Source organism: Morchella sextelata, assembly GCF_020137385.1.
Source record: "Morchella sextelata strain SCLS chromosome Unknown scls_3, whole genome shotgun sequence".
Classification (NCBI taxonomy): Eukaryota; Fungi; Ascomycota; class Pezizomycetes; order Pezizales; family Morchellaceae; genus Morchella; species Morchella sextelata.
The window spans coordinates 3,478,245-3,502,378 of record NW_025408618.1 but is presented as its reverse complement, the minus strand read 5'-3'; the positions used below and the strand labels follow the sequence as shown (position 1 = coordinate 3,502,378).

General features: G+C 46.1%; 5 protein-coding genes across 5 annotated transcripts; 2 read left to right on the top strand and 3 right to left on the bottom strand.

The window, feature by feature from the left end:
- Positions 1–174: 174 nt before the first annotated feature.
- On the bottom strand, positions 175–2,090 carry H6S33_009743 (uncharacterized protein; the record flags this gene model as incomplete). The annotated part of the gene is made up of 7 exons (XM_044841172.1): positions 175–262; positions 327–401; positions 457–728; positions 783–1,400; positions 1,487–1,696; positions 1,760–1,788; positions 1,856–2,090. 7 exons carry the CDS (start codon positions 2,088–2,090, stop codon positions 175–177), a joined length of 1,527 nt encoding a protein of 508 aa, XP_044698558.1.
- A 5,609-nt stretch (positions 2,091–7,699) lies between these two features.
- On the bottom strand, positions 7,700–8,428 carry H6S33_009742 (uncharacterized protein; the record flags this gene model as incomplete). Its single annotated transcript, XM_044841171.1, has 1 exon — positions 7,700–8,428. One exon carries the CDS (start codon positions 8,426–8,428, stop codon positions 7,700–7,702), a length of 729 nt encoding a protein of 242 aa, XP_044698557.1.
- A 1,452-nt stretch (positions 8,429–9,880) lies between these two features.
- On the bottom strand, positions 9,881–10,969 carry H6S33_009741 (uncharacterized protein; the record flags this gene model as incomplete). Its single annotated transcript, XM_044841170.1, has 2 exons — positions 9,881–10,496; positions 10,566–10,969. 2 exons carry the CDS (start codon positions 10,967–10,969, stop codon positions 9,881–9,883), a joined length of 1,020 nt encoding a protein of 339 aa, XP_044698556.1.
- A 3,084-nt stretch (positions 10,970–14,053) lies between these two features.
- H6S33_009740 (uncharacterized protein) lies at positions 14,054–18,024 on the top strand (the record flags this gene model as incomplete). The annotated part of the gene is made up of 12 exons (XM_044841169.1): positions 14,054–14,502; positions 14,564–14,863; positions 14,929–15,122; positions 15,186–15,323; positions 15,395–15,557; positions 15,622–15,956; positions 16,016–16,195; positions 16,252–16,381; positions 16,435–16,628; positions 16,691–16,897; positions 16,959–17,879; positions 17,954–18,024. 12 exons carry the CDS (start codon positions 14,054–14,056, stop codon positions 18,022–18,024), a joined length of 3,282 nt encoding a protein of 1,093 aa, XP_044698555.1.
- Positions 18,025–21,866: 3,842 nt separating this feature from the next.
- Positions 21,867–23,420, top strand: H6S33_009739 (uncharacterized protein; the record flags this gene model as incomplete). The annotated part of the gene is made up of 4 exons (XM_044841168.1): positions 21,867–22,011; positions 22,076–22,361; positions 22,432–23,204; positions 23,266–23,420. 4 exons carry the CDS (start codon positions 21,867–21,869, stop codon positions 23,418–23,420), a joined length of 1,359 nt encoding a protein of 452 aa, XP_044698554.1.
- Between the last annotated feature and the right edge of the window lie 714 nt (positions 23,421–24,134).

Below are 24,134 nucleotides of genomic sequence, written 5' to 3'. Positions count from 1 at the left end.
TGAAAAATCCCAACAGACAGGCGCTCCCTCAAGTTCTCGTTCACGGCCATTTCGCCAACAACACGACACGGGTTGGATCCACGGAGTTTCGTCGCTCATACGGCGGTTCTTCAATAAAAAGGTCAATACGTAGCTACGTACATCATCATAAACCAGTATATAATTGGATTTTCCTTAAGCCTCTCTCGGCTTCACAAATCCCTTCATATGACCCTCTTCAAAGAGTGGCACAAAGTAGTCTTTCCATCTCATATCTTCCTCCCTATATTATCGAAACACCAGTTAGTTTACTACCACATCCGCAACTTAACAAAAGGGAAACTCACGTCGTTCCATCCAGCGTAACCTCAAACCTTCTAAATAATCTGGCAAAGCCGATATACAGCTCTGCATATCCCAAACTGCACACCAAGCAATCAGTATACCATAAAGTCTAAAGAACCTGTATTATCTCACTTGATCCCCAAGCACTGTCTTGAACCCTTCGAAAATGGGACTAAATAGCGCTCGAGCTCCTTCCCGTTCGGCCCCATCCATCGCTCCGGGACGAAACTACCACTGTTAGGAAAGATATCCTCATTGGTATGTACCATCGTAGTGCCCATCGCTACCACAGCCCCTCCTGGAATCTGCTCTCCATTAATAACGGCGCCCGACTTTGGCACCTTCCGGTCTAGTAGAGATACTACGCCGCTACCCATCCGCAAGCTCTCTTTAATTACCGCGCTCTACACAGCTATCAGCATATTATTATACACGCTAGACAACCTCTATTCACGTACCAGAAACGGTAACCTTTCCAATTCCTCCAATGTTGGCGCCCTCTCCAATTCCGGCCACGCTTTTATCAACTCTTCTACCAGGTCTCCCTGTCTCCCACTCTTCAATAGCTGATATAAGCCCACAGTCATGGTCAGTGCAACCGTATCTGCTCCAGCAAACAGCATCGTATGCGCCTCATGCTCCAAAGCAGTCTGCGTGATAGGCGCCGCCCTCGCTCCCTTCGCGTCCGGGTCCAGCAGTCGGTTGTAGATAATCAGATGGGGCGTCTTATCTAGATCTGCGGGGTTCTTGAGAAAATTGGCAACCTGACTTTCGAGTCTACGGGAGAGGTCGATGAAGCCTGCCACCTCACCGAACATAAGTAGCGGCCGAGGGAAGTTAAGCACAATCCGCTGGATAAATGGGAAGTGTTTGAACACCTGGATCATACGCAGGGATGTGCGCATTCCGAGGAGGACGGGGGCTTTGAAGCCTGGCACATCGAGGGCGTGCATGGACTGTGCGAAACAAAAGGTCATGATGATATCGACAGTTGTGGAGCGGATTGCGCCAGAAATGTTGATTGGGGCGCTGCTGGTAGCGTTGTGTGCAGCGAGGCGAGTACAGAGGAGATCAAACTGACGATAATTTGGATTAGTTTTTCGTAGGCCAATGATTGAGACAAGTCAGGTATTTGTCTCGCGAATGATTTAAAGAAACTCACATTCTCCGCGAGTAGGCCCTGCATTGAGCTTATTGCGCGGTGGGAGAAAAGAGGGCTCAGGACATCGCGGCGCCCTTTGGCTGCTGATGGATCGATCATACCGAACACGGACTCAGAAGCGTTGAAGGAATTGTAGACCCAGCTGTCTTTGAGAAGTTTGCTATTGTTGGCATAGATTTCATGATATGCAGAAGGCTCACTGAAATGGAGCTAGAAATCAAAATGAGAGTCAGTAATGATTTCTCGTGAGGAATTTGTATCGTGGACACTCACATGATTTGGGCCAATTCTTACGATCCGTCCTTTTAAAGTAATGTTTATTATATCAGTCATTTGCCATTTCTACTAACTCAACACCGTACTACATACCATATTTTTTATGCAAGACCGCTATCTGTCGGGGCATCTCGCCCTGCATCCAGACATCATAATAGGACCTGTACCAGCCTGTCGCTGCTGCCTTCTTGGGACCTGGAAATTTCGCCAGTGGGTGGAAGAAAACTCGATATATCACTAATGCAACGTAATAAAGCACAATTGCTGGCGGGATGAGATAAGCCCCATATGTGACGAGGAGAGAGCGAGGGCCGCCTTGAGGCTCCATGTTTTTTTCTCCTTTTTATAAGATTTGGGAGGTAGTTGATGTTTGAGAAAGTTGCCGTTAAATCTGATCTGGGCAGAGAGGGTCCACGCTGGCTTTTTATATTTCGTGACTATGGTGCCAGAATCATGGCAAAGGGTCTGGCCCGGCCCATCAAAGTAAAACTCGCGCTTAACTGATTACTATTAGGGCAACTATATACACACATGAATCCTTGGCATTACTACAATTTGTATACCACTTTCCCCCCAGCTTGCTGCCTGCGTATGTCGAACCTCGGTGCCCGCAAGCGATTGGTCAATGCTCGGCTGACATCCTAGAACCGTGTCCTGGAAGGGTATAGTGGCGGCAGGTCGCGGCGGAAAAGTGCGATGGTGTGCAGAAAGGGAGTGCTGAATGCCTACTGATAATCTGCAGCTGGTAGTGAAAAGGTCGAGTGGATGTCTTGCATCTATTCCCGAGCTCCGCGATATCTCGGAGGTGTGCGTACTGGCTTTGCTGATTAGTAGCAGACTTTGAATGGTTCACTGAGAGATGCAAACTTCTAGTAATTCGGCCGGTAGATGTCGATATCCAGAGGATTAACTCTCAACATAACACCTGACAATTCTTATCGGCCGTGAAGTATATGTATGTATTTAATTATAATAGATACTGGCTGGTAGGGCTGTAATATACTTTGATATAATGTATACTGGCTGACAAAGTACGCGTGCGCTTTACGTAGAGTACTAAATAGATTAAAGACGAGGTCTCAAGAATAATCAAACGCACCTCATTCACATACCTAGCTTCCCCTCTTAGATCAGTAGAGTACAATGTATGTAGACTTTACTGGCATTTAGATATCCCGATCTTTCAGATCGGCTGGATATCGTAGATCCGTTGTCCAGGCTATACTTTATTCAGAGCAAGGTACATGCACATATATCCGGATTTTTAAACTCTGTAGTTAAGCGCCTTGCGCCTGCCTTATTGTAATCATCATGGATCAGCGGTGAAACACGAGTATTGGTTGGTACAGCCCCCATGGGTCCTACTAATATTGTGAAGATACGGCGCGGGGCTAATTGGTACTTACCGCATTGGCGAGATGAGACTCGTAATAATGTTATATGTACAAGGGTATATGCCTTGATAATTTCCTGGTTTACCTGCTGCTTCTGGTGTTTGTGTCCTCGTCAGGATGGAGGCGAGAAACCTTATTCTGATGTTCTCGACGTCAGCACTTCTTCACTGACTAGGAAAGAGAACATATCAGCAGGAAGTTGTTTCTCAAGGTTTGGAGTGTGATCACGGTGATAATGATCATATCGTATTGTAGCGTGGGCTTATGACTGATAATACCTCAATCAAGTTCTACAAAATCTTCCCTTCAGGACTCGAACCGGACCATTAGGGTTTTAGTTCGGTATATTAATCAAGTTAGCCAGCTGAGCTGATATCGGGCTGGCTTGAGGTGTTTTCTAAACCGATAATCGAGGTGATCTGTAATTCAATAAGAGCTTGAGTACCTACCTATTGTGCTCCTTCAAATGTGTTAGTTTGGGTTCGTTTAAGAGGATGGTAGTCCAACTATTCCGCTTGTCTCGGCATGGGGGTGCATGATTAGAAATTTCGGACTCAGCCTTGAAGACGTAGTTTGTCTCTTAAATGCCTGCTGATCATGATTTTTACCAGGTAATGATACCTTTGATCTGGCTTAGGACCAGATATATACTCGGGGCAGGTAAGAAATACCGGACAGTGCAGGTTTTTGGTTCACCAATGGGTGCGCGTGCTAGGCGTGAACTACTGCAAAAAAAGCCCAGAAACAAAACTTGCATTGTCCGGTACTTTTTGCCTGCCCCGAGTAGTCCCCGCTGCGCTGTACTGTATAATCGAAATGGAGTGTTCGGTTCATCTTCTGGCTCTGCGGGAATGTTAGAGGCCACGTGGATCTGTAGGTCTCAGCTCTCGATTAACTTCATGCCGGAGTAACCTAGGAAAGACTTGTTCGAGAGGTGGTATGTGGTGGATGGGCAAACGGAGGTAGTGACGCGACGACCTGAAGAAAAAGATATTAAACGTCGTTCACCAGCTGCAGCTGGTCGATACACTTCCAGGGCAAGGTACAAATACCTCAGGGTTGAGGATTTAAGGTTTATCTCTTTTTTGCCAATGTACTGTGTCTCTAGCGGCAGCTACGCCTCGGACCATGTCTCTCCATCCCACTACGTCCTTTAGTAACTGCACCATTCGACACTCCATAATTATTGTGTTTAACACTACATGTAATTATTAATTGATTGTTGTCCAGCCGTTCTCTCCGCAAATCTGTCTTTTCACCTCCATTCCTGCTTTGTAACAGATTTTCCCATAGTTCCCCAATATCTAACTCTATGAATCCTCCGCCTGATACAGATCAGTAATGTTTTTGTCGTTTTCATGTCTAGCATCGTTATCTCTCCCTGGCTTTCTCTGTTAAACTATCGAGAGCGGGTCTGACTCTCTATTACCCACCACCCGCTTGATTCCACATTCACGCCCAAGAATTCTTGCTTTGCTTTCTTCTCGAGGTAAAAGTTAAAGGGACGATGTTGGGCTTCTCAAATTCCAATTACATACCGTTACATCCCGATCTACAGCGACGAGCCGCCTGAACTTAGTTCAAAGCACACAGTTACATACTATTTCACTCTTTTGTCATCTTCTTTCACTCCAGTACCATGTATTCTTAGCACCCCGAAGGTTTCAAATATTAGGCATCCAGCCCGATTACTAGAGTGGTCCATAGAAATACCAGCAGTCATGTCCCGATCTAGGCTCGACAGAGAAGCACGTCTTCGGCTAGATGAAAGGCTTTGTAGACGAGTAATAAGTCTTCCTTTGGAGTTCGGACACTTATTGAGAGCTTTAGCTCAAAGTGGGTTTTGTATACGAAGCTCAGCTTGTAGGAGAGCTCAGAATGACTGGGTACGTCCGAGAAGTCTAAATATACATCCAGGCACAAATAAACTTTCTCCGAAACTTAAGAACGATACAATGGGGTTTATTACAACTTTAACCTCAGAACACAACACAGAAAGCACGCAGGACGGAGAGCAATCCCCCACGCCCCAGCATAGCTCTATTCAAAATGCCACGGTGGAGGTAGCACAAAATTTTAAATGCCACGAATTCTATACGTCCTGCGAGCTGGCAATTACCTACCTGTCTGTTCAAGTATAATGAATGACACATCGCCTTACAAACCCATCGGATAGTGTTCTTAAACTTCTTTCTCTTGTATACCTGCTTTTAACCTGACGTTCCTCCTTTATCAGCTCAAAAGGTTCTGAATTTTGGTTTAGAAGAACCGTACTGCTCTGTATCCACAAAGAACCTCTCCCTATTATGACTTAGACTCGTATCCTAATCTTCTCAGAATTGGAGTCCCATTTCTATTCATATAGAGAGAAAACTACTACTTCAGCTTAGTTAAGATAAGTGAGAATGTCCTTACCCATATATTAGTGTGTACAGCGGTAGGTAATAAGTGATGGAATGGCCTGAGACGCGTGCACGGTGATACCTGTTTTGGGTAAAACGCCACCCACATACGGTGTTTGCAGGTATAACTGTATCTCAGGGCTTTCCGTCACTTATTACCTACCGCTATACAACGTTGAAGTTTGCCTTATACAAAGATAATCTAACGATGTATGATGAGTCTATTAAAGGTTGCTGCCCCTGAGGCTATCAGTTCAAATTGGAGTTGTCCACACTCGTGGCCGTTTGTAACCCAGTTGATTTGATAACATTAATTTCTTTTTTGACCATGGGTGTAACTACAGCCACTCAGCAAAAGTGTTCGTGATTTAGTTTTAATGTCAGTGCGCAGTGTGGCGCACCCGTGACGTTGATGTTATTAATGGAGAGATTCAAGCTAAAGAAAAACAGGTAATGTAGTTTGCGACTACATATAAAAGAAGATATCTTATTGATCTTATTCTTCATTAATTCCGGGCTCCATTGGTCACTGGGAAAGTTTTCTCTTGGGGGTTCTTGATGGTCCGCCACGGTTACATATAGAGAAATGTCTCACTCTGAAATCGGAATCACGAACACTTTTGCAATACAATTCGCTCAGAACAGTAAGTACACGCGACCCTGTACCCTGAAGATCTTTGGCTGTATCTGACCAACACCAGAAGTACGTTCCGTCGGGACGAGGGCATTTATCCTTCTGAAGCAGATATATCGGTAGATTTGATTGTGTATACCTATCGTGCGTTCTGTCGGTGGGATCCGAGCCCGGAGAAATAAGTACCGATCGGGCTTTGGGTTATGCCATCAGCGTATGTTGTCTTGATTCCAGAGTTTGGTACATTTTCTCCATTGGTAACCCAGTCGAAGATATTCAGCTCGGAGTTCAAGTATCACCCACCTTTATCCGAACCCAGCCCGGACGGGATACGCACGTTTAAGAGAGAAACATCTCATCAAAAATTTTTATACTCTCAAGAAAAACCAAAACCGCAACATAGTTTACACTCATTATGTGATGATGGAGGGTCTCACTACTGGTGAACCAGGGTACAATTTCATCATTAATCCAATGGTTTTACAAATATCGTTCTAAGTTGGTTTTAGTAGACCCCAGTTCACCAAGAGGTAGAGGATTTTCTATCGACTAATAAGTGGGCATAGTGCGGTTCATAAGCTAGGCGTTACCAATGAATCCCTTATAAAAGTCTCATAGTCGTAATACATATAATGAGGACATCCTTTACCCACTCGCGGTAGGGATTATAATCAAGGTTAGTGTTCTGGATCATAGGATATCACTCGTGTGATTCTAGAACAGGTACTAATCGATTGATAATCGATTGATTAGTAGTTCATTTATTATTTGCAGTGGAACTGGCTTTTGGCTCCTACCTTACTTTATAGTTTAGCAGAGATTGACGTAGGATACCTTAATTCATCTCAAACTTAGTACAGCAATTGATGCACCAGCACAGCAACATATTACTAGGAAGGACGCAAAGTCTCCGGGTCCTGTGACCCTTAACTTTAGTCCTGCCACCATGATACTAGAAAACAGCCTACACGTGACCCGGAGAATTTACGCCTTTGCTAGTACCGGTCTAGTCAGCAAGTCTCGGGCTTATACCTCCGGGTACTCTGGCATTATCAACATTCTATCACTCTCACAACATTCATCAAGATTGACACACATTCATAATTACTCAAAGAAGACGTAAAGATTTCAATATAAAGACTGTTCATCAATTTATACTCTCTGTACAAAGATATACCACATGCTAATATAAAGAGGGTCTATCCTCTTATGGTTTTCAGTAGCTATACTGCGTCCCTCAAAAGGTTATACGTATAGTAAACGGGGCGAGGACAAAGGAGATATGCAGAATAAGTTGACTGACAATGTGTGCAGAGATGAGATGAAAAAAATACAACATGCTGAAGGGTATCATGATCAGGGGAGAAAACAAAGATGAGTGGGTATCAGAAAGGGTAAGAGAATGAAAAAGGTGTTAGTTGTCATGAGGAAAGTTGGGTACAGGCCGGGGTTAATCGTATCCACCGCCAAAAAAATACAAAACCTCTTTCCAGAACATACACACACGTTAGTTGGCCAACTTGATCAACAACTTGACGGTGTGGGCACCACGGAGGCCCGAGCTAACATTGGCACCAACGCCCCTCTCCCTCAAACGAGCCAGCATGTTGTCCCAGTCAGCGTTCTCTGGCCTAATTTCCAACTTTTCGCCCTGATTATCCTCTTCTTCCCAGCCTCTCCTCTTGACCACCAAGGTGATACCGACAATGTCATCGACGCTGGGAACTCCCATCCTGTTGATGATACCCTCGTTGAGGATTCTGTCCCAGCTCTGGTAGTCGGGGTAGTAAAGACGCATCACTTCGTCAACCGCAGTATCCGGATAAAGGGCTCTGATTCCTCCCGAACGGCGCACACGGGCCTGAAAATTGATATTACTGGCGAGGGTTGCATTGTGCGATTCGTAATCCGGGTTAGTGATGGCAGGAATCAAGACCGCTGGAAGAGGGGTGAGCAAGTGCTGCGCGTAGGCCTCGGCTTCGGTGAGCACTCTCTTGGCTGGAGGAGTGACGGCGGCGGTAAACAAATCAGCTAGCGAGCTGTTGCGCTTGTTTTGAGCGGGAGAAGAACTGAGGGGATCAATGTCCATGAAGTCGGAAAACTCGCACTTGGGCATGTTTCTGGCACTGCGGCGTAGGGTAGGCTCCTGGAGGGCAGCAGCAGAGCCATACTCGGGGTCGGCGTTGAGGCTTAGCGGGAAGGCGTTCGCAGCAGAAGCAGTATTGAAGGTAGACATGATTTTCTTTGATGGCGGAATCGGGAGAGAAATAAGCTTTTGGCAGCGGGACGAGGAGTGCGCTAAGATTATGAAGGTGAACGGAAGGAGATAAGCGTCGGATGCGTGATGAGAATGGATGTGTGATGGATGTGTGATGGATGTGTGATGGATGTGTGATGGATGTGTGATGGATGTGTGATGGATGTGTGATGGATGTGTAATGGATGTGTGATGGATGGTGATGAGTGACGCAGGAGAACAAGCGTGGGATTTAGTGGTGATGCAGGGGACGGGAGAGGGAGGTGGGAACGGGAAATGGGTGTGTGTGCTTGGTTGAGCTTTGGGTGACGTAGTGGCGTGACTGGCTGTTTGTGTGCACTGCTCTTGTGGGCGAGGGGACGGCCTGTAATGCCTGCGCAGCTGCTGCCTAGCTTGCCGATGTGCTGCGTACGCACTCTGTCCCGTTACATGTGTTTATCTACTTGCACGGGCTGCCTACATGTACCTGCCTGCCGCATGTACACGCTTGAGCGTACTATTTTACATAGCGGCGTTGGTGCACACGCGTACAATTTGCCTATTATTCCTATCTCTACCGTGCCTAGCCTTTCCTCCGAGTGATGGCTCGAGTACGAGTGATACACCATGCTTCACCGCCTTCTCGCCCCCACAAAGGGAAAACAAGCGGCTCGAAACATGCGGAATGAATAATCACGTAAAAATAAATAAATACCGATGCAGGAACACGGATGTGGATGTTGCGGATGCAGGTACCCCGCGGATCGGCGTGGTGCCAAGATGCGTGGTGGGGTTGTTGTGCGTGCGCTGGGGCCAGGCCGTACCTTGTTGCGCTGGTTGCGACAGCGCGCGCGGGCCATGGCAATTGGTTTTTTTTTTTTTTGCGAGCAGCGACTCCTTCTCCCCAAATTTCCGTTATGCCTTCTGTGCGTAGATGTTGTGAAGGGGTAGGTACATGTACATGTACTTCATCAAGTGAATCCAGCTCAGTCACGGCCCCAACGGACCTGTTTTTCTGTGTTGGATATTTATTAATAACCCCCTTTTAGTCTATTATATTATCATGGGTCTGTCTAGGATGTGCAAATGATGATCTTCAACATGGTCCTTGTTTGGGGGCCGATGGTCGTTCTGCAGGTGGATAATACTAATGGTCACTGTGCTGGAGGGATTACACTGCTGAGGAATCTGCGGCACCAGGAAAAGGGTGAACTCGAGTTATTCGACCCGTAATTGGGGAGTGTCTAAAGATTAAATAGAATAACTACTACTAAATATCCTACATCTATGCCATCAATCATGCCGTACGTAAAATGCAAAAAAACGCCGCCCATCATGCAAAGAAAAGGTCCATCAATCATCATCACTCCAATGTGTCTACAACCTAGTCTCGTACCCATTCCCTATGAGTAGCAAGCTGCTCACCGGTAGGAGGGTTGGGTACGAGCCTATCTATAACCCTACCACCATGGCTCCAATCACAATCGCTACAGCTAGTAACGATACCCTTGCTCCTTCCTCTGCGCCATTGGCCGCGGGTAAATTGCCTCCTTGTTGCGTGTCGTTGACCACGCTGCTATTATTTAGCCCCCTCCCACCCTCCCCGCCTTGATGCCACCCGGTGGAGTTTCCAGTGCTTTCATTGACAGACGGTCTTCCACCCTCTCCGCCGGTTTGCCATCCGGATCCTGTGGAGTTGGCAGAAGTCTCATTCCCCCCAGGTCTACCGGGTTCGCCGCTGGTGGTGCTGTTGCTTGATCCTACGGGCCCATCCACACCCCGTCCGCTCTCACCGCCTGACTGCCATCCAGGACTACTCTTGACTTTCCACGCCTCCGGAAACGGGAACGGCCGGGTGTCTAGGCCGGGACACACCTGGCGCGGGTCCAGCACGTTGGGCTTCTGGGCGCTGGTCTCGTGCAGGTAGATGCTTGTCTGCACTGCGCAGGAGCTGTTGCAGAAGGCGGTGGTTGTATTGAGGGTTTGCATGAGGGCGGGGTTGTAGAGGCGGGTGAGGGATTTGGTGGTGGCGTTGTAGGTTGTGCAGAAGGGGTGGGTGGAGAGTGTTCTGTGGGAGTGTGTTAGAGATGGAGAAGTGGAGGAGGGAGTGGAGTGGGGAGGGGGTGGGGGGACTTACGGGTCTGTTAGGCATGTGGCGAACCAGGCGGTTTCTAGCCATTGCGTTTTCGGGTCTAGGATTTTTTGTAGGGTGATTGTGCCGCTGCTGGGCGGGATGTAGGAGGAGGAGGAGGCGAAGGTTGCGTTTGTGCAGTCTCTTCGGATGTCACTCGTCCACTGTGTTAGGGCGCTGTAGCATTCGGATGTGCAAGTGCTCGCCAGCAGCGTGGGTGCGAAGCGGATACTGGCATCGGTGGTGTTGTCGACGAGAGATAGCAGGTCGGGGCTGCATGGCAGTGGGCGGGTGTAGGTTGTTGAGCAGGTGCCATTTGGCGGGATGGTGGTGTCGTCTGGGAAGGTGAATTCGGCGGATGTGAGGAGGGGGAGAAGGAGGAAGGGGAGGAGGGGGGATAGTTTTAACATCTTGGGGTGGGTAAAGAGAGGGCGCCGAGCCGTACAAGTGTAACACTGTGAGTGACGTCTTATGTCTCAGGTAAAGTGGCAGGAATTGAGTTTTCGAATTGTGTACTTTAGGAAAATAAACCTTAGAGTTTAGAAAACCATTATATGTTATAGTCGAAAGGGGAGGTCGCATCTTTATACGCGTAGTGCATAACTACACAAGACTCCACAATCACATCAGAGCATTCTGCTCGTTCGTGGCTATGGTGTGCCTTTGCAAATTCAATCTACGATCACGTCTCCCCACAGGAACCCAACAACATGCGCCGCGTAGAAAACGTTCAAGACACTGATATCTACTAACTAGTCTTATCCAAACGAGACAGCTATTCTATGAGCCAAGTCCGAAGCGGCGTCCACTAGCGGGCCCAATTAATCCCGGCAATTGACCGCATAGGGGAAGGTCTTAGGGGATCGAGCCATACTTTAGCCTGGAAAGGGATAAATGGCTTTTTTTCTACTCTTTTTTTCTACCGCGAGTGTACGAAAACGGTCTTCGAGGGGCAGGAAGCTGCTGAATAAGGGCGTTCGTGATCTGTAAGACAGGTGCAGATAGGTTCACTTATCGAAACTGGCGTTTCTGGGAATTTGAAATACCGAGGTGGCGAGGATGCTAGACTGCATCGAAGTGGATCAGTTGTTCGGTGTATCCGATGGCTGAGGCTGGTTTTTTTGTGGGCTGTGAAGTTGAAATAAGCGCCTGACGCCAGGAATTGGTGCACGGACGCTAGCGCTAGATCTGCTAGGGGGTACCCGGGTAGAGTATCAACCTTAATCTTAGTTCAATCCTCATGCCGAGCTATGTCATCAATAAAGTCTTTGAATTTGAGAGCTAGCAGTGTTTACACGGTATTTGTATTACTTTCTGGTTCCCTTTCAATTACACCCTTCATCGCTTTATCATGTTCTTTCCCAGCCCGTCGTTACCCAGTTCTCCCTCTCTCTCTCCATCTCCAATCTCTCGCCCATCTACATCTGTTCATTACTGATTCTAGGAGACGGTATATACAGGTTCCGACATTATTTCGCCGCCAACCATACTAAAACTAGTTCAATCATACATGTACGTCACTTCCACCAAGAAATTATACCATCATCGTTTCAATTATCTTGAAAGAATTGTTCTGATATACTAATTGAGGAAGTAGACGAACCGATATGCTTATAAAATCTCTAGGTTCATCTACCGTTAAAGACTGTGATTCTCTACACTTACCTCCTTCGCTCATCTTCTTCATTCCAGAAGCGGGAGAGATCGATGATAGTCTACAAGAGAGTATACAAGTACCCGAAGATGCAAGCCCTAATCTGCAACTGCTATTGGAGTAGGAGTGAAAAATGCACAAAAACCTGTTTTAAGATACTTCAGGCCTGTCGTGAGAACAAAGGAAATAAAACTATACCGGTTTTCTGATTCATGTGGGCTCTGGGATAGATAAAGAGTCGGTCGCATATTCCGGGTAGTCCTGGAAGGCACGGGGGAATGGAGTCAGGAGGAATAGAATCAGAAGGCCACGAAGGATAACGGACCACACAATCTTCCGAATCATAAAGGATCACTTTACATTATCCGGTCGCCTCTACAGTTATATAAAGGGTCTAGGGCCCCACTCATAGAGAGCCACTTCAATTAATGAGTTAAAGAAAAGAAAAGAAAAAAAAGAGAACTACTTCATGGATAATCACTCGGTCCATTCCCGCGGCACAAGGCCGTGTTTGGACGAAGGTCTGCGTAACCACAGAATCTCAGGCAACAATATAAACAACTGTTTTTCGAACTGATTACTAATGCCCAATTAGGTTGCTAGTATCGATTAAGGTATTTAAGGCGATAGGACGGTTTTGTTTCAAATCTGTCTAGAGTTATGATTGACCTACCATGGTGCAGCTAAATCAGAGTATCTGACGGCCGCAGCACTGATCTTCTTCTTCAGCTCAAAATCCTGTTTAAAGCGCAAATATTTGGATTGGTTCACAGAGGCTCTACTTACTCTAAACTCCTTGAAAACTATATACTTATGAATAATACCTTGCAGCACCAATACTCGAAGACGATACGCGTCTGAAAGTTGCTCAGCATTTGTTCCTACAAGATCACCAGGTACGTACGGATGTGCTATTACATCCGGTCCGGGCGGCTGAAGTTGTACCTACTCTACTCTAGTCTAGGAGGCTTTGCAGCTTCAAACTAATGCAGGTACAAAATTCTTGGGCTTTGAGGAATTTCTTGCCACAGAAATTGACAGAATACATACCTGACGACGAATCATTCAACTTTGATAAGGTCTATGTGCCTCATGGAGCGTGCGCACTGGAACATACATATGCGAGCCATGTTGTCACTTGAGTGCGCAGGCATGTATCCTTGTCAATTTACGTAACGGGTCTAGTTTCTTACTAGCAAGGAAGGAGAATTTTGCGGTAAAATCTACTGATCTACTCTACTCTAGAATACCAATATTGATATTTTGGGATTCCATGAACTAGGTAGACATGTCTCACTATAGATTTCCACTTGTTTTGCACACACGAGGAGGAAAAGCACAATATATAAACCACTGGATGGAGCATTTCAGTTCTGGTAGGCGTTGCGTGTGATCGCGTGAGAGTACCTACTCTGCTGGTGCTCTACATACATATGTACATACATCATATGTAGAAAATGACTGAGAGTGGGTAATGTATCTTTGCGTATTATGCACATATCGGGCTGTAGCTACGTGTAGTTGTGAAGAGCACAGTTCATCATTGGCTCCAAGAATTTCCGGGGTGACCGTCTAGTGCTATTAACTTTCGTCACTGCGCAGCTTCGCATCAATGCAACAAATAGGAACAACAGATCAGACATTGTTCTGCATATTGCCCGCCCACGTTTCAAACATCAGACGTCGTGGCTAAGCTAGGAGGGGCCGATGCATGGCTTAATGATGTTGATTTCCCCACTTAAGGTTTTTCTTTTTTCTCGCTCCATTTAATATCAACACTTTCCCTCATTTTTGAAAAAAAATCTAAAAGTTCATACCTTGAATACCACACATTATCACCATGGCATGCCCCCTCAGTCTCGGCGATATTCTATCCGTCGTTCAAATCTGTTACAACATCGGCAAAACACTCACTGTAGGCCGACTCGAAGCAATTCAGGAATTTAGAGGAGTTGAGAGTATCCTTCACGCCCTTGGGGAATCACTAAGACATCTAGACAATGAGATCAAGAAGCCGGGTTCAATCTTCGCGCGTGGTGCAACTGCCCAAACTGCAATTCAGCTTGTATGGAATTGCTCAGTGAAGTTACAAAGCCTGGAGAAGATTGTGGTGAAATACTACCCGGCGATGACGGAAAGCGAACTCAGTTGGGGGGAGTGGAGCCGGGGGCTTATGGACAACTACTTGAGGGTAATGTGGACGAGAGAAGGGAAGGAGTTAACGGCTTTGTCGACTGAATTGACCCTGCATATGACTGCAATCAACACCTTCATCTCAACTACAAATAGGTAATACACCAATTTCTGCCCATCCCCAAAGAATAATTGGATTAACTAATTTAATCCACAGCGCGGCGTTGGGAAATATCGATAATAAAGCGAGCCATATACTCAATGGGATAGGGGGTCTTGACGGAAAGGCAGATGTAATCATAGACGAGATCCGCAGGTTACAACATTCAAAGCCAGACTGTACACACCCCGGGAGCAATATAGAAAAGCCAACTACTACCCGAACTCCATCTCCGGTCGAAAAGCCTGCACCAGTAGTATCGCCAGACGCTCATTTTCATGCCTGGCGGTCAAAACACCCGGAGGGACTACCTTATGTTTCGGAGCAACGATGTAGGAAGATCGATAGTATATCTTTGTGGGTAAATTCGGCGGTTGCGTGTTTTATTTGACTCTTTCTAACCCGTGGCTTGTTACATACAGTGAACTTGAGATATCCGAGGAGAGGGAAGATGGAACTAGATATCTGATATGTCCAAATGCCCAACTAAAGGGCTTTCATTTCTCAGCAACCCCACCAGGAAGAATACGAGAAGATCTTTTCCAATGCGATTGCAAAGGGAGCTCGGTGCTCAGATCCTCAGGGTGCCATACAAAACAATTGAAGGAGTATTCTTGTACGCATCATTAGGATAAGAGTCAATTACTATAAAGGAGTGTTCACTGACAAATCCCCAAAGGTGGTCCGAAGACGTTCCTTGCCCAATCGCACTATCAAATAAGCACTCCTCTACGTAGTAAATGTTGGTGGCTTTTACAAACTCAAACAAAGGCAGGAGTCCAAAAGAATCTTTTCCTGACAGTCAAGGGAATCGAAAGTACTATACTCCCATTTTCATCCTATATTATGACGATTATAAACCGGTGTCATTATCTAACCGCTACATAGAACGGCCTCAATTCACTGAGACTATCGCGTCAATGCTCAGGACAAATGTCGCAAGGAACATTCTCAGTGGAATAACAATGCCTTTCGATCTTGCCAGGAGGGCAAAGAAAACATCCTATGACGGTGACGATGATGACCGGCTTCACATCGCATGGTCCTATGAGTATAGTCTCTCAGTTTCTCGTTCACTGAGCTAAAATCCGTATTTTTACTAATACACAGTGCAGTGAGAGAAGAGTAGGTAAAATTGGTACAAAGGTCCGCGTAGATAAACTACCGGGGAAAGAACGGATCGAGTTTTCAAATCCGATGGAAGACCCCAAGAAAAGAAGATTCTCATATGAGGACAAAATTCAGGATTATTTCACGAAGGAGGAGTCCCCCAGCTTCTCATGGTATCGGGTAGCCATGTTTGAAAGTTTAAACATACACAGCTCCGTCGAAGATAATGATCCTGAAGATGCACATTTCTTTCTGGACCATTTCAACGCCTCTGTAGAATTTAAGGTGGAATTGAGTCACCCAAAAGACCCGGGCCATGTATATTGGGGTGTCGGAGAATGTAAGGATACTTCTTATGGTTTATTAGTTTAAATTGCTAATTGTAACAATTTTTTCTAGTTGGTGGGGCCAATGCAGAGATACATAAAAAATACAATCAATACTCAGATAAAAAAGAATCCAAGCCTAACGAACTCAGATTTAATATTTCAAGGTTTACCCTCGCAAAAGGCGAGGACTGGAATAGTCCACAGCCGGTCAACTGCTCTCTGTGCTTTACCTTTCCCCCTTGGAGTTCAGGTTCGCCCTCAATTTGTACCGGTTATCAAGGAACACTGCTTATATCCCCGTCACAGAGTCACAGAAAACTATGAGCGGAATTTGGGGAAAATACGAATCACTTTCGACTACGACAGGTCGGTCTGCAACTGAATTTGCTCTTGCAAGACTAGCCACTCAAACAAAAGGAAATCCACAATTTCTGATGTAATACAAGATATTCCTGAGGGTGACTTGAACTGAGACTGACAACATCTAAGGAGAGTCAAAAACGCTATATTCGAAAAAGTTTCAATAAGAAGTCAAGACCAAGAGTCTTTGAACCGACACGATTTTGATCCTAGTCAAACTTTCCGTAATTGCTGGCTTCTTGTGAGGAAAAGCGAAAATCCCAAAGCACCGTTAAGATTCACATTAAGAAGTATGAGACAAGATATCCACTGTAATATCTACTGTGAGTTTTTATCTCTGCCTCTTGTCTAGTTTGTGTTGAAATATTGACTTGAAATCGCACAGTGTCCCCAAAGGATGCCTTGAGCTCAAGAGTACCCGGAAACTCTAACTATGAAACGACCTCCATGGAGCTACACGAGCCCTCCTCCCAGGAGAATGAAAAATCTAGAACATCATGGTGCTGGATTTATCCTCGAGAGCTCTACGGCGCGTCACCTTCCCCTATTAACATTTGTGGTTCTTTAAAATTGAAATTTGCCTCAGAGTCTGGTATGGTCCCAACTGATTTGGCCGGAATTGCCGATTAAAGTTATTTAACATTTTAAATTAGACTTCAACAGCTTCGTAAAGGGTATGCAATGTCTTTTGAATGCTTTAGGGTTGGCAAGTGAATACGATACTCTCCCGCCTTACATGCCGCCAGAGAACCAGTATACAACTCACAAGCCTAGTATTAATATTCATTCACATATCGAACAAAATTCTGCAACGAACCTTGAAGACCCACTGCGCCGTTCAAAGACTCTTCCTTCAAAATCTGAACCACCTCACATTCTAAGGGAAAGAACCTCCTCTTGGTCTGTGGGATTAACACCTCCGAGTCCAGAGCTAAATGCAACGGGACTCCAAGTTAACCCACAAATGCAGACATTAAATAAGCGTAGTAGCATGTTTGTAATAACACAGGGGAAAGCATGGGAGCCATCCCCGCCTCGTTACGATCTGCCAGGATACCAACCACATGTCGAGAGGTCAGATCATAATTGGCAACAGTCAGGTGTGCCAGGGGCGGTCGTTATGCCAGACGTTGGCCATTTTGTCGAAAATTCTCCAATCCTGCAAGCCAGTAGCCCAACTATTAGCAACGACTCGCATGGCGGCCAAGGATGGAATAAGGAAACCAACTACCCCAATTATAGTCATGGGCCGCACCTAGAACGGGCTTGGACAGAGCCTACAAATAACAACCCCAAGGATATGTCACTAATCCAAAGACCGTTATCAGTATTCCCCGAGAATCCTCATAACAATCACTTAATGCAGAATACACCAAGATATACACACGGTCCTGTATCATACCCTCCTCAACTGCATCAATGGCAGCAAGACCCCAACCTCCACTATAATTACAACAACGGACCGAAGCGCTGTATCGTGATATCAGACTATGTGGGATCCCCCCAGAATAACGAATTATCGTTGCGGGCGGGGCAGATTTATAATGTCGTCCCACAGCCGGATGGTTCACCATGTAAGAGAATCTGTCCATATGTTCCTAGCTACACTTTCCCATGGGAGATGTATTGACTCGTTACTTTGATTTAGGGGTTTGGATAGACGGCAATTCATGCGGGCCATCAGGCTATGCCCCAAAGAGTAACTTGAGGGAATATTGATATTATGTAGGCTCATATCATGAGCGCCATTGCTGAGGTCTAGTAAGATATTAATTTCAAAGGTTTGTGGACGTGTATTTTACCATGTAAATAAGGGCTAGACTGTACAGAGTTCCCTTACGCTCATTAATATTAGTTTCCTTTGTTCTGAGAATTGCGATGCAATACCTGTATTTTGATATGTTTTCATTCACGTAACATGAATTATGAGCACGAACAGCAGCTAGATATTCCGTGCTTTTTTAGAGTATCTAGGATATACGGTTCTGGATCAGAAGTCAGGAGAAAACTATACACGCAGGTACTTGTAGGTAGCTCATGATGTATCACAACCCATGCATGCCACGTTTTAAGATGTCTTAGCCTCCAGCGCCGAGCTGGACTGCTGTCACCCGTAATCCCTGCAGCAGCGTTCGGCCCGTGCTCGTTCGTTACACCCGAACACAACTCCCCAGACTTTCGGCTAGCATTCTTTAGCGTGACTGGCGATAATATTAGCCGAAACTCGCTGTGGCTGAAACTCGTATTTCTCGGTATCCGTTGGCGTTTGCGGGGGTGGGGAGCTCAGTACGACCTAGGCACTGGACAGCCAATTAGTGTAAAACAGGAGTCGTGTAGGCGGGGTTCAGTCTCGAGATACGGGTCAAAGTATCACTGGGAATTCCGTTTCCACTGATCTAACACTGGCCCGGGTCCGAACAACACCTTTGTTCTATCCTGTTGTACTACATGAACCTGAAAGGTTATGACTAAGTAGCCTGTACTTTGCGCCTTTTATGTGAGCCAAGGAACCTACTACATAATGTCAGCGCCATAAACTCTGACTCGAGACTAGAGTTAGGGGATGATGTTGTTCTAGGACTGTTTCATGGAGTCTGACTCGGGGCTAGGGTTAGGGTTAGGGTTTATTATCATCGTTACTTGAGCATTCCTATTCCTCGCCTTGTGATTGTGAGCTCGTCGTTGATTGTAATTGCGAGTAGCTTTGATCAATTGAGAAAGAGCGAGTTGACTAACGCATTCTTAAAACCAGCACAATACTAACTATATGTACACCCACGGGAAAAAAGTGAGGAAACAACGCCTGCACTTAGCACCAACCCCAATGACGAGAAGTGCTTGAACTATAAAATGAAAAAGGTAGTGTATAGTGCGGCCTCTGAAGTATATTTGACGCATTGTACGGCCTCTCTTCAAAAGTCATTGTTGTTGTTTAACTGCGTTTGTGTTCACTCGTTGTTTCGTCACTTTTTTCCTGTGGGTGTAGTTACATGTATACATATAGTTGCAATCATGAAGCAGAGTTCGGGGCACGCGTCTTCTGGTTGGTTCCTTTTTTTTTTGTTTAATTCATTAATTGTATGTCTTCTGGTTGGTGATGATCAATATGGAAGTTTTCATCATTCAAGGTGACTAGTGTAAAGTCATCAACACAGATTTAGATACGAGAAAGAAACGAAAATATTGATATCAGCATACTCCGGCTCTCGTTCCTTTTTTACCGAAAACAGCAATTCCGAGTGATATCTGATGATTCGCTGGATCACCTGCTATTATACCAATCATCCAACAGTCGGTTGCATCAAACCATGAATAACTGCTCATACATGCTCATTCATCTTAATACTCAGGCTAGACTCTACAAACACATTCCTTTCACTCGTATGACGATAAGCTGAGCCGGGTGATAAGATTTGGCCAATATGGCGATATGACGGGTTTTCCCTTTTAGAATCCGGCACATAATTAACACTGCTATAGCAGAGACTCTACATCAACGGAAAAACTTAATCTCGTTCCTTTGACAAGGGTTGTCGGAAAATGAAGCATAATTCTCCTCTTGGGCCCGGTTCTCCATGGATACGTGCATGAATGCTTGGTGGGAGGGGACCGGGATAATACCACCACTATATTGGGGAAGAAATTCCCGTGTTTATCTTCCTGGGAAACGGTTCGGTCCGGTAAAGCCTTTCAATTGTGTTTGCTAACGCTCGGTGGCGAATATAATGGTCTGAGTACGCGCTGTCGGGTCTGTGGTGCGTATGTAGAACAGAATAGCAAGATCATCAAGGAACTGCAGAAATCGGATGTGAATGTATGTGCTAAGAAATACTTTGAGCAAGCAGCTCGCCTTCTCGTAGTCTGCTTAATGATATATCGATAGGAAGATGACTTTGAATATTTAAGGCACTCTAAAGACCTTGGCAGTGTGGGATTCTAGAATATCTCAATATTTGGAATTATGGGTATGTAGTTAATTATGTACTGGGATAAAAATATACGTTGAGAGATTTGGTATGTTAAGATGCCAGATACAGGCATAGGCCTCATCTCTAGCGATCAAGGCCAATAGGGTAGCGTGTTGTGATTTTTTAGCTTTGGGGTATTATCAACAACGTGCCTGCAGCTGATCAAATAAGATAAGATCTCTGACTAAGTTGACAGCTGTTGCAAGGGTCCTGTCGGAGCAACAACAACCACTTCCGAAACCCCAGCACTCTCAACCCACGCATACAGTCCCTTAAATTACAAGGATTAAGCCTCAAACTGAAAGGTTTTCGTCGCTCCGTTATACAGGATTAATATCCGCTTCATTAACATCAGACGCGCTTCCATTGAATATCCAGTGGGGCTTTGACGGTACGTGCTGTAGGTATACAGCTCATATGATGGAGCGCAGCTGACCCGCTACCTAGAAGCCAATGTCCACTATATTCGTATCTAACTTGTATGCTTTGGTTATGCGCTCAACGGGCAACATTCTTGTCGAGGCGAAGCTGGAGTTGAGCTCTGAATTACTCTTCTCACGATTGCTTCTTCAATGGCGCCATTGATCCTTTACGCCGCGCGAATTTTTTTTTTTGGAGTAAGAAGCAATCTATAGTGGCATGTAATATATGCTTAGGGGATGATGCGAGAAAGGGCACGGAAGGAGTTTGCGGGGAAGTGACGGGCGACAGATGCGACGGATCCACGGGCCGTGCAGATGTCAAGCATCCAAGATCGGCCTGATTGGGTGTTGCCTACCATTCTCCACAGCTACCTGAGTCCCTGACCCCGCAGTCTGGGCCTAAAGGAGAATATCTATTCATCTATACTCGGAGGCGTCTCTCCACAATCTCTGCCATGCAAAGAGGGTGGGGTGGATGGGTGGTCGCAGTTGCATACAATTCCAGGGAATCATATCTGGTACCTGCGGCTAGCTTGCAGCCCCCGGCCCGGATAATCAACTTAAACGTTCATTGGGTTATTCTTCCGGCGCCTCAGGAGAAAAATTAATATCAGCAGAGAAGCGTTGCACTGAATATGTGCATGCATACGGAGATCTTCCTCATCTCCCGGTTCCTTGAATCTTAACGTCAATTTGGGTTTTCTTCAATAATTTAGTATTACCCAGAACCCTGCTAACAAAGTACACACGTACTAGTACTGCATTTTAACAAACCTCGTCTATGGCCATATCAGATGCGGATTTCGGATAATCACCCCGCCCCCCCTTGCTGTCACGATGTGCCTTCCACCAAGTCATACGAGAGTTATACAACTAATGAGGGAAGAATGCTACGCTTCTCCGGCCTGCAAAGCCGATGCACGGCAATCTAAGCCTTTGTCTTTGTTCTTTAATGTTCAATATTGGAGGATGGACTGGCATGGATTGCACACAAGCTCTCGTCAGAAGAGACGTATTCAGAGCAAGGGGAAAGTATATAAGACCTTGATCCCATCCCCGAACGAAACCCTTTCTTCACCACTACCGGCAGCATCTCCAACAACAGTTCAATCAGACTGTACCAGACATTCATTAGGCACTTTACATTTTCATCCCCTCGAAACCTTTCACAATGAAGGGATCAATCATCGCAGGAGCCTTATTGGCAGCTCCTTTTGTCGCCGCTCAGCAGGCTCTCTACGCACAGTGTGGTGGTGTTACATACACTGGTTCCACTACTTGTGTTTCTGGATCCTACTGCAGCAAGATCAATGACTGTAAGTTTTTTGCGCCGATATACTTCTCTCTGGTGAGCTTGAGTATTTACACGCAGTGTCTTAGACTACTACCAATGTCTTCCCGGTACTGCTTCTAGCACCGCCGCCGCCGGTACTACCGTTGCCACTGCTACTGCGACTGGTACTGCGACTGGTACCGCAGTTGTTACTAGTGCTACTGCCGTTGTTACTGCCAGTGGAAACCCCTTCGCTGGCAAGACCCAGTGGGCCAACCCCTACTACGCCTCTGAGGTATCAAGCATCGCCATTCCCTCGTTGGTTGCTGCTGGAAAGACTGCCCTGGCCACCAAGGCCGCAGCTGCCGCCAAGGTGCCTTCTTTCACTTGGCTGTGAGTACCTCCAACCATGTACTCTTTATGCCCTAGTAATAACAAACTCTAATCTTATCTGTCCAAAAAGTGATACCGCAGCCAAGGTCCCTAGCATGAGGACTTACCTTACTTCCATCAAGGCTGCCGGTGTTGGCAACTACATCGTCCCCTTCGTTGTCTACGATTTGCCTGACCGTGATTGTGCTGCTCTGGCTTCAAACGGAGAGTACTCCATTGCCAATGGAGGTGCTGCCAACTACAAGGCCTACATTGATGCCATCCGTGCCATCATCCTCGACTTCCCAGATATCCCACTCGTATTGATCATTGAGCCCGATTCACTTGCCAACCTGATTACCAACCTCAGTGTTTCAAAGTGTGCCGGCGCCGAATCAACGTACAAGGAGTTGACCGTCTACGCCGTCAAGCAACTCGCTCTCCCCAACGTTACTATGTATCTTGATGGAGGACACGGAGGATGGCTCGGATGGCCCGCTAACCTTGCCCCTGCTGCTGTTATGTACGCCCAGATCTACAAAGACGCCGGTTCCCCAAGCCAGCTTCGTGGTCTTGCAACCAACGTTGCCAACTACAATGGATGGTCCCTTGCAACATGCCCGTCATACACCTCCCCCAACGTTAACTGCGACGAGAAGAAATACATTAACGCCATGGCACCCGCTCTCGCCTCAAACGGGTGGTCCAACGCACACTTCGTCGTCGACCAAGGCCGTTCTGGAATGCAGCCCACTGGTCAGATTGCCCAGGGTGATTGGTGTAACCAGATCGGAACTGGTTTCGGTATCCGCCCTGATACTGCTGTTACTGATTCCCTTCTTGATGCCTTCGTCTGGGTTAAGCGTAAGGACTCCTCGCCCTATGAAGATATAAATGATATCTGCTAATATTTCTTTTAATATAGCCGGTGGTGAGTCTGACGGAACTTCCGACACTAGCGCTGTCCGCTACGACGCTCATTGCGGTCTCGCTGATGCTCTTAAGCCCGCTCCTGAGGCCGGTACCTGGTTCCAGGCCTACTTCGAGCAGCTCTTGACCAACGCCAACCCTGCTTTCTAAACGACCAGCCTATAACAGTCTCCCGGGGCTCCTTTTGATGCCTGGTTTTCTGGTGTGACATTAGATGTATATATAGAATTGGCTGTTCATGTTTTTGCGGTGCTGTGGTAGTGTGGTGGGTGCGTTTTTTAAGGAGGAAAAAAAATGTTTCTTTGTGCTTATGAAGAAAATGGAGCTACTCTCTAGTCTCTTTTCATGTCATGTATTGGAGTCGCCTTGATGGGGGCCTCAGTTCGCCGTTCGTAATTGAGATTTCTATGCCGGTCTTTCCATTACCAATAACGATGTCTCATAGGAACACACGAAAAATAGTAGGCATGACCCTAATCTTCCAAGATTTCAACCTCGATTTCTCGGTCCATGAGTGATACTTGATGAATAAGATAGATTACCAGATGGATAGCGATCGAATGCAACGTTAGCAACAAAAATAGGTGATTTTCGGAAATAGACTGCATATACATATGTACATACACGGATGTACACAGAGGTAGCCAGGTGGTCGAATTAATCAATCAAGCCCGAATCACAGCTAAACCAGTCAATAGTGCGTTAAGGGAGCAGAATCGACATCCATGAAACTTGACTCTGGGTCTATTGTTCCACGTAGTGGGTGTCAGCAGCTAGTCGACGGCTCAGTGCGCAAAAAAAGGCTTCATAAGAATCGAGCTCTGTTGTCACTGAAGTTCGAGTACGTACCAAGTTCTCACTATG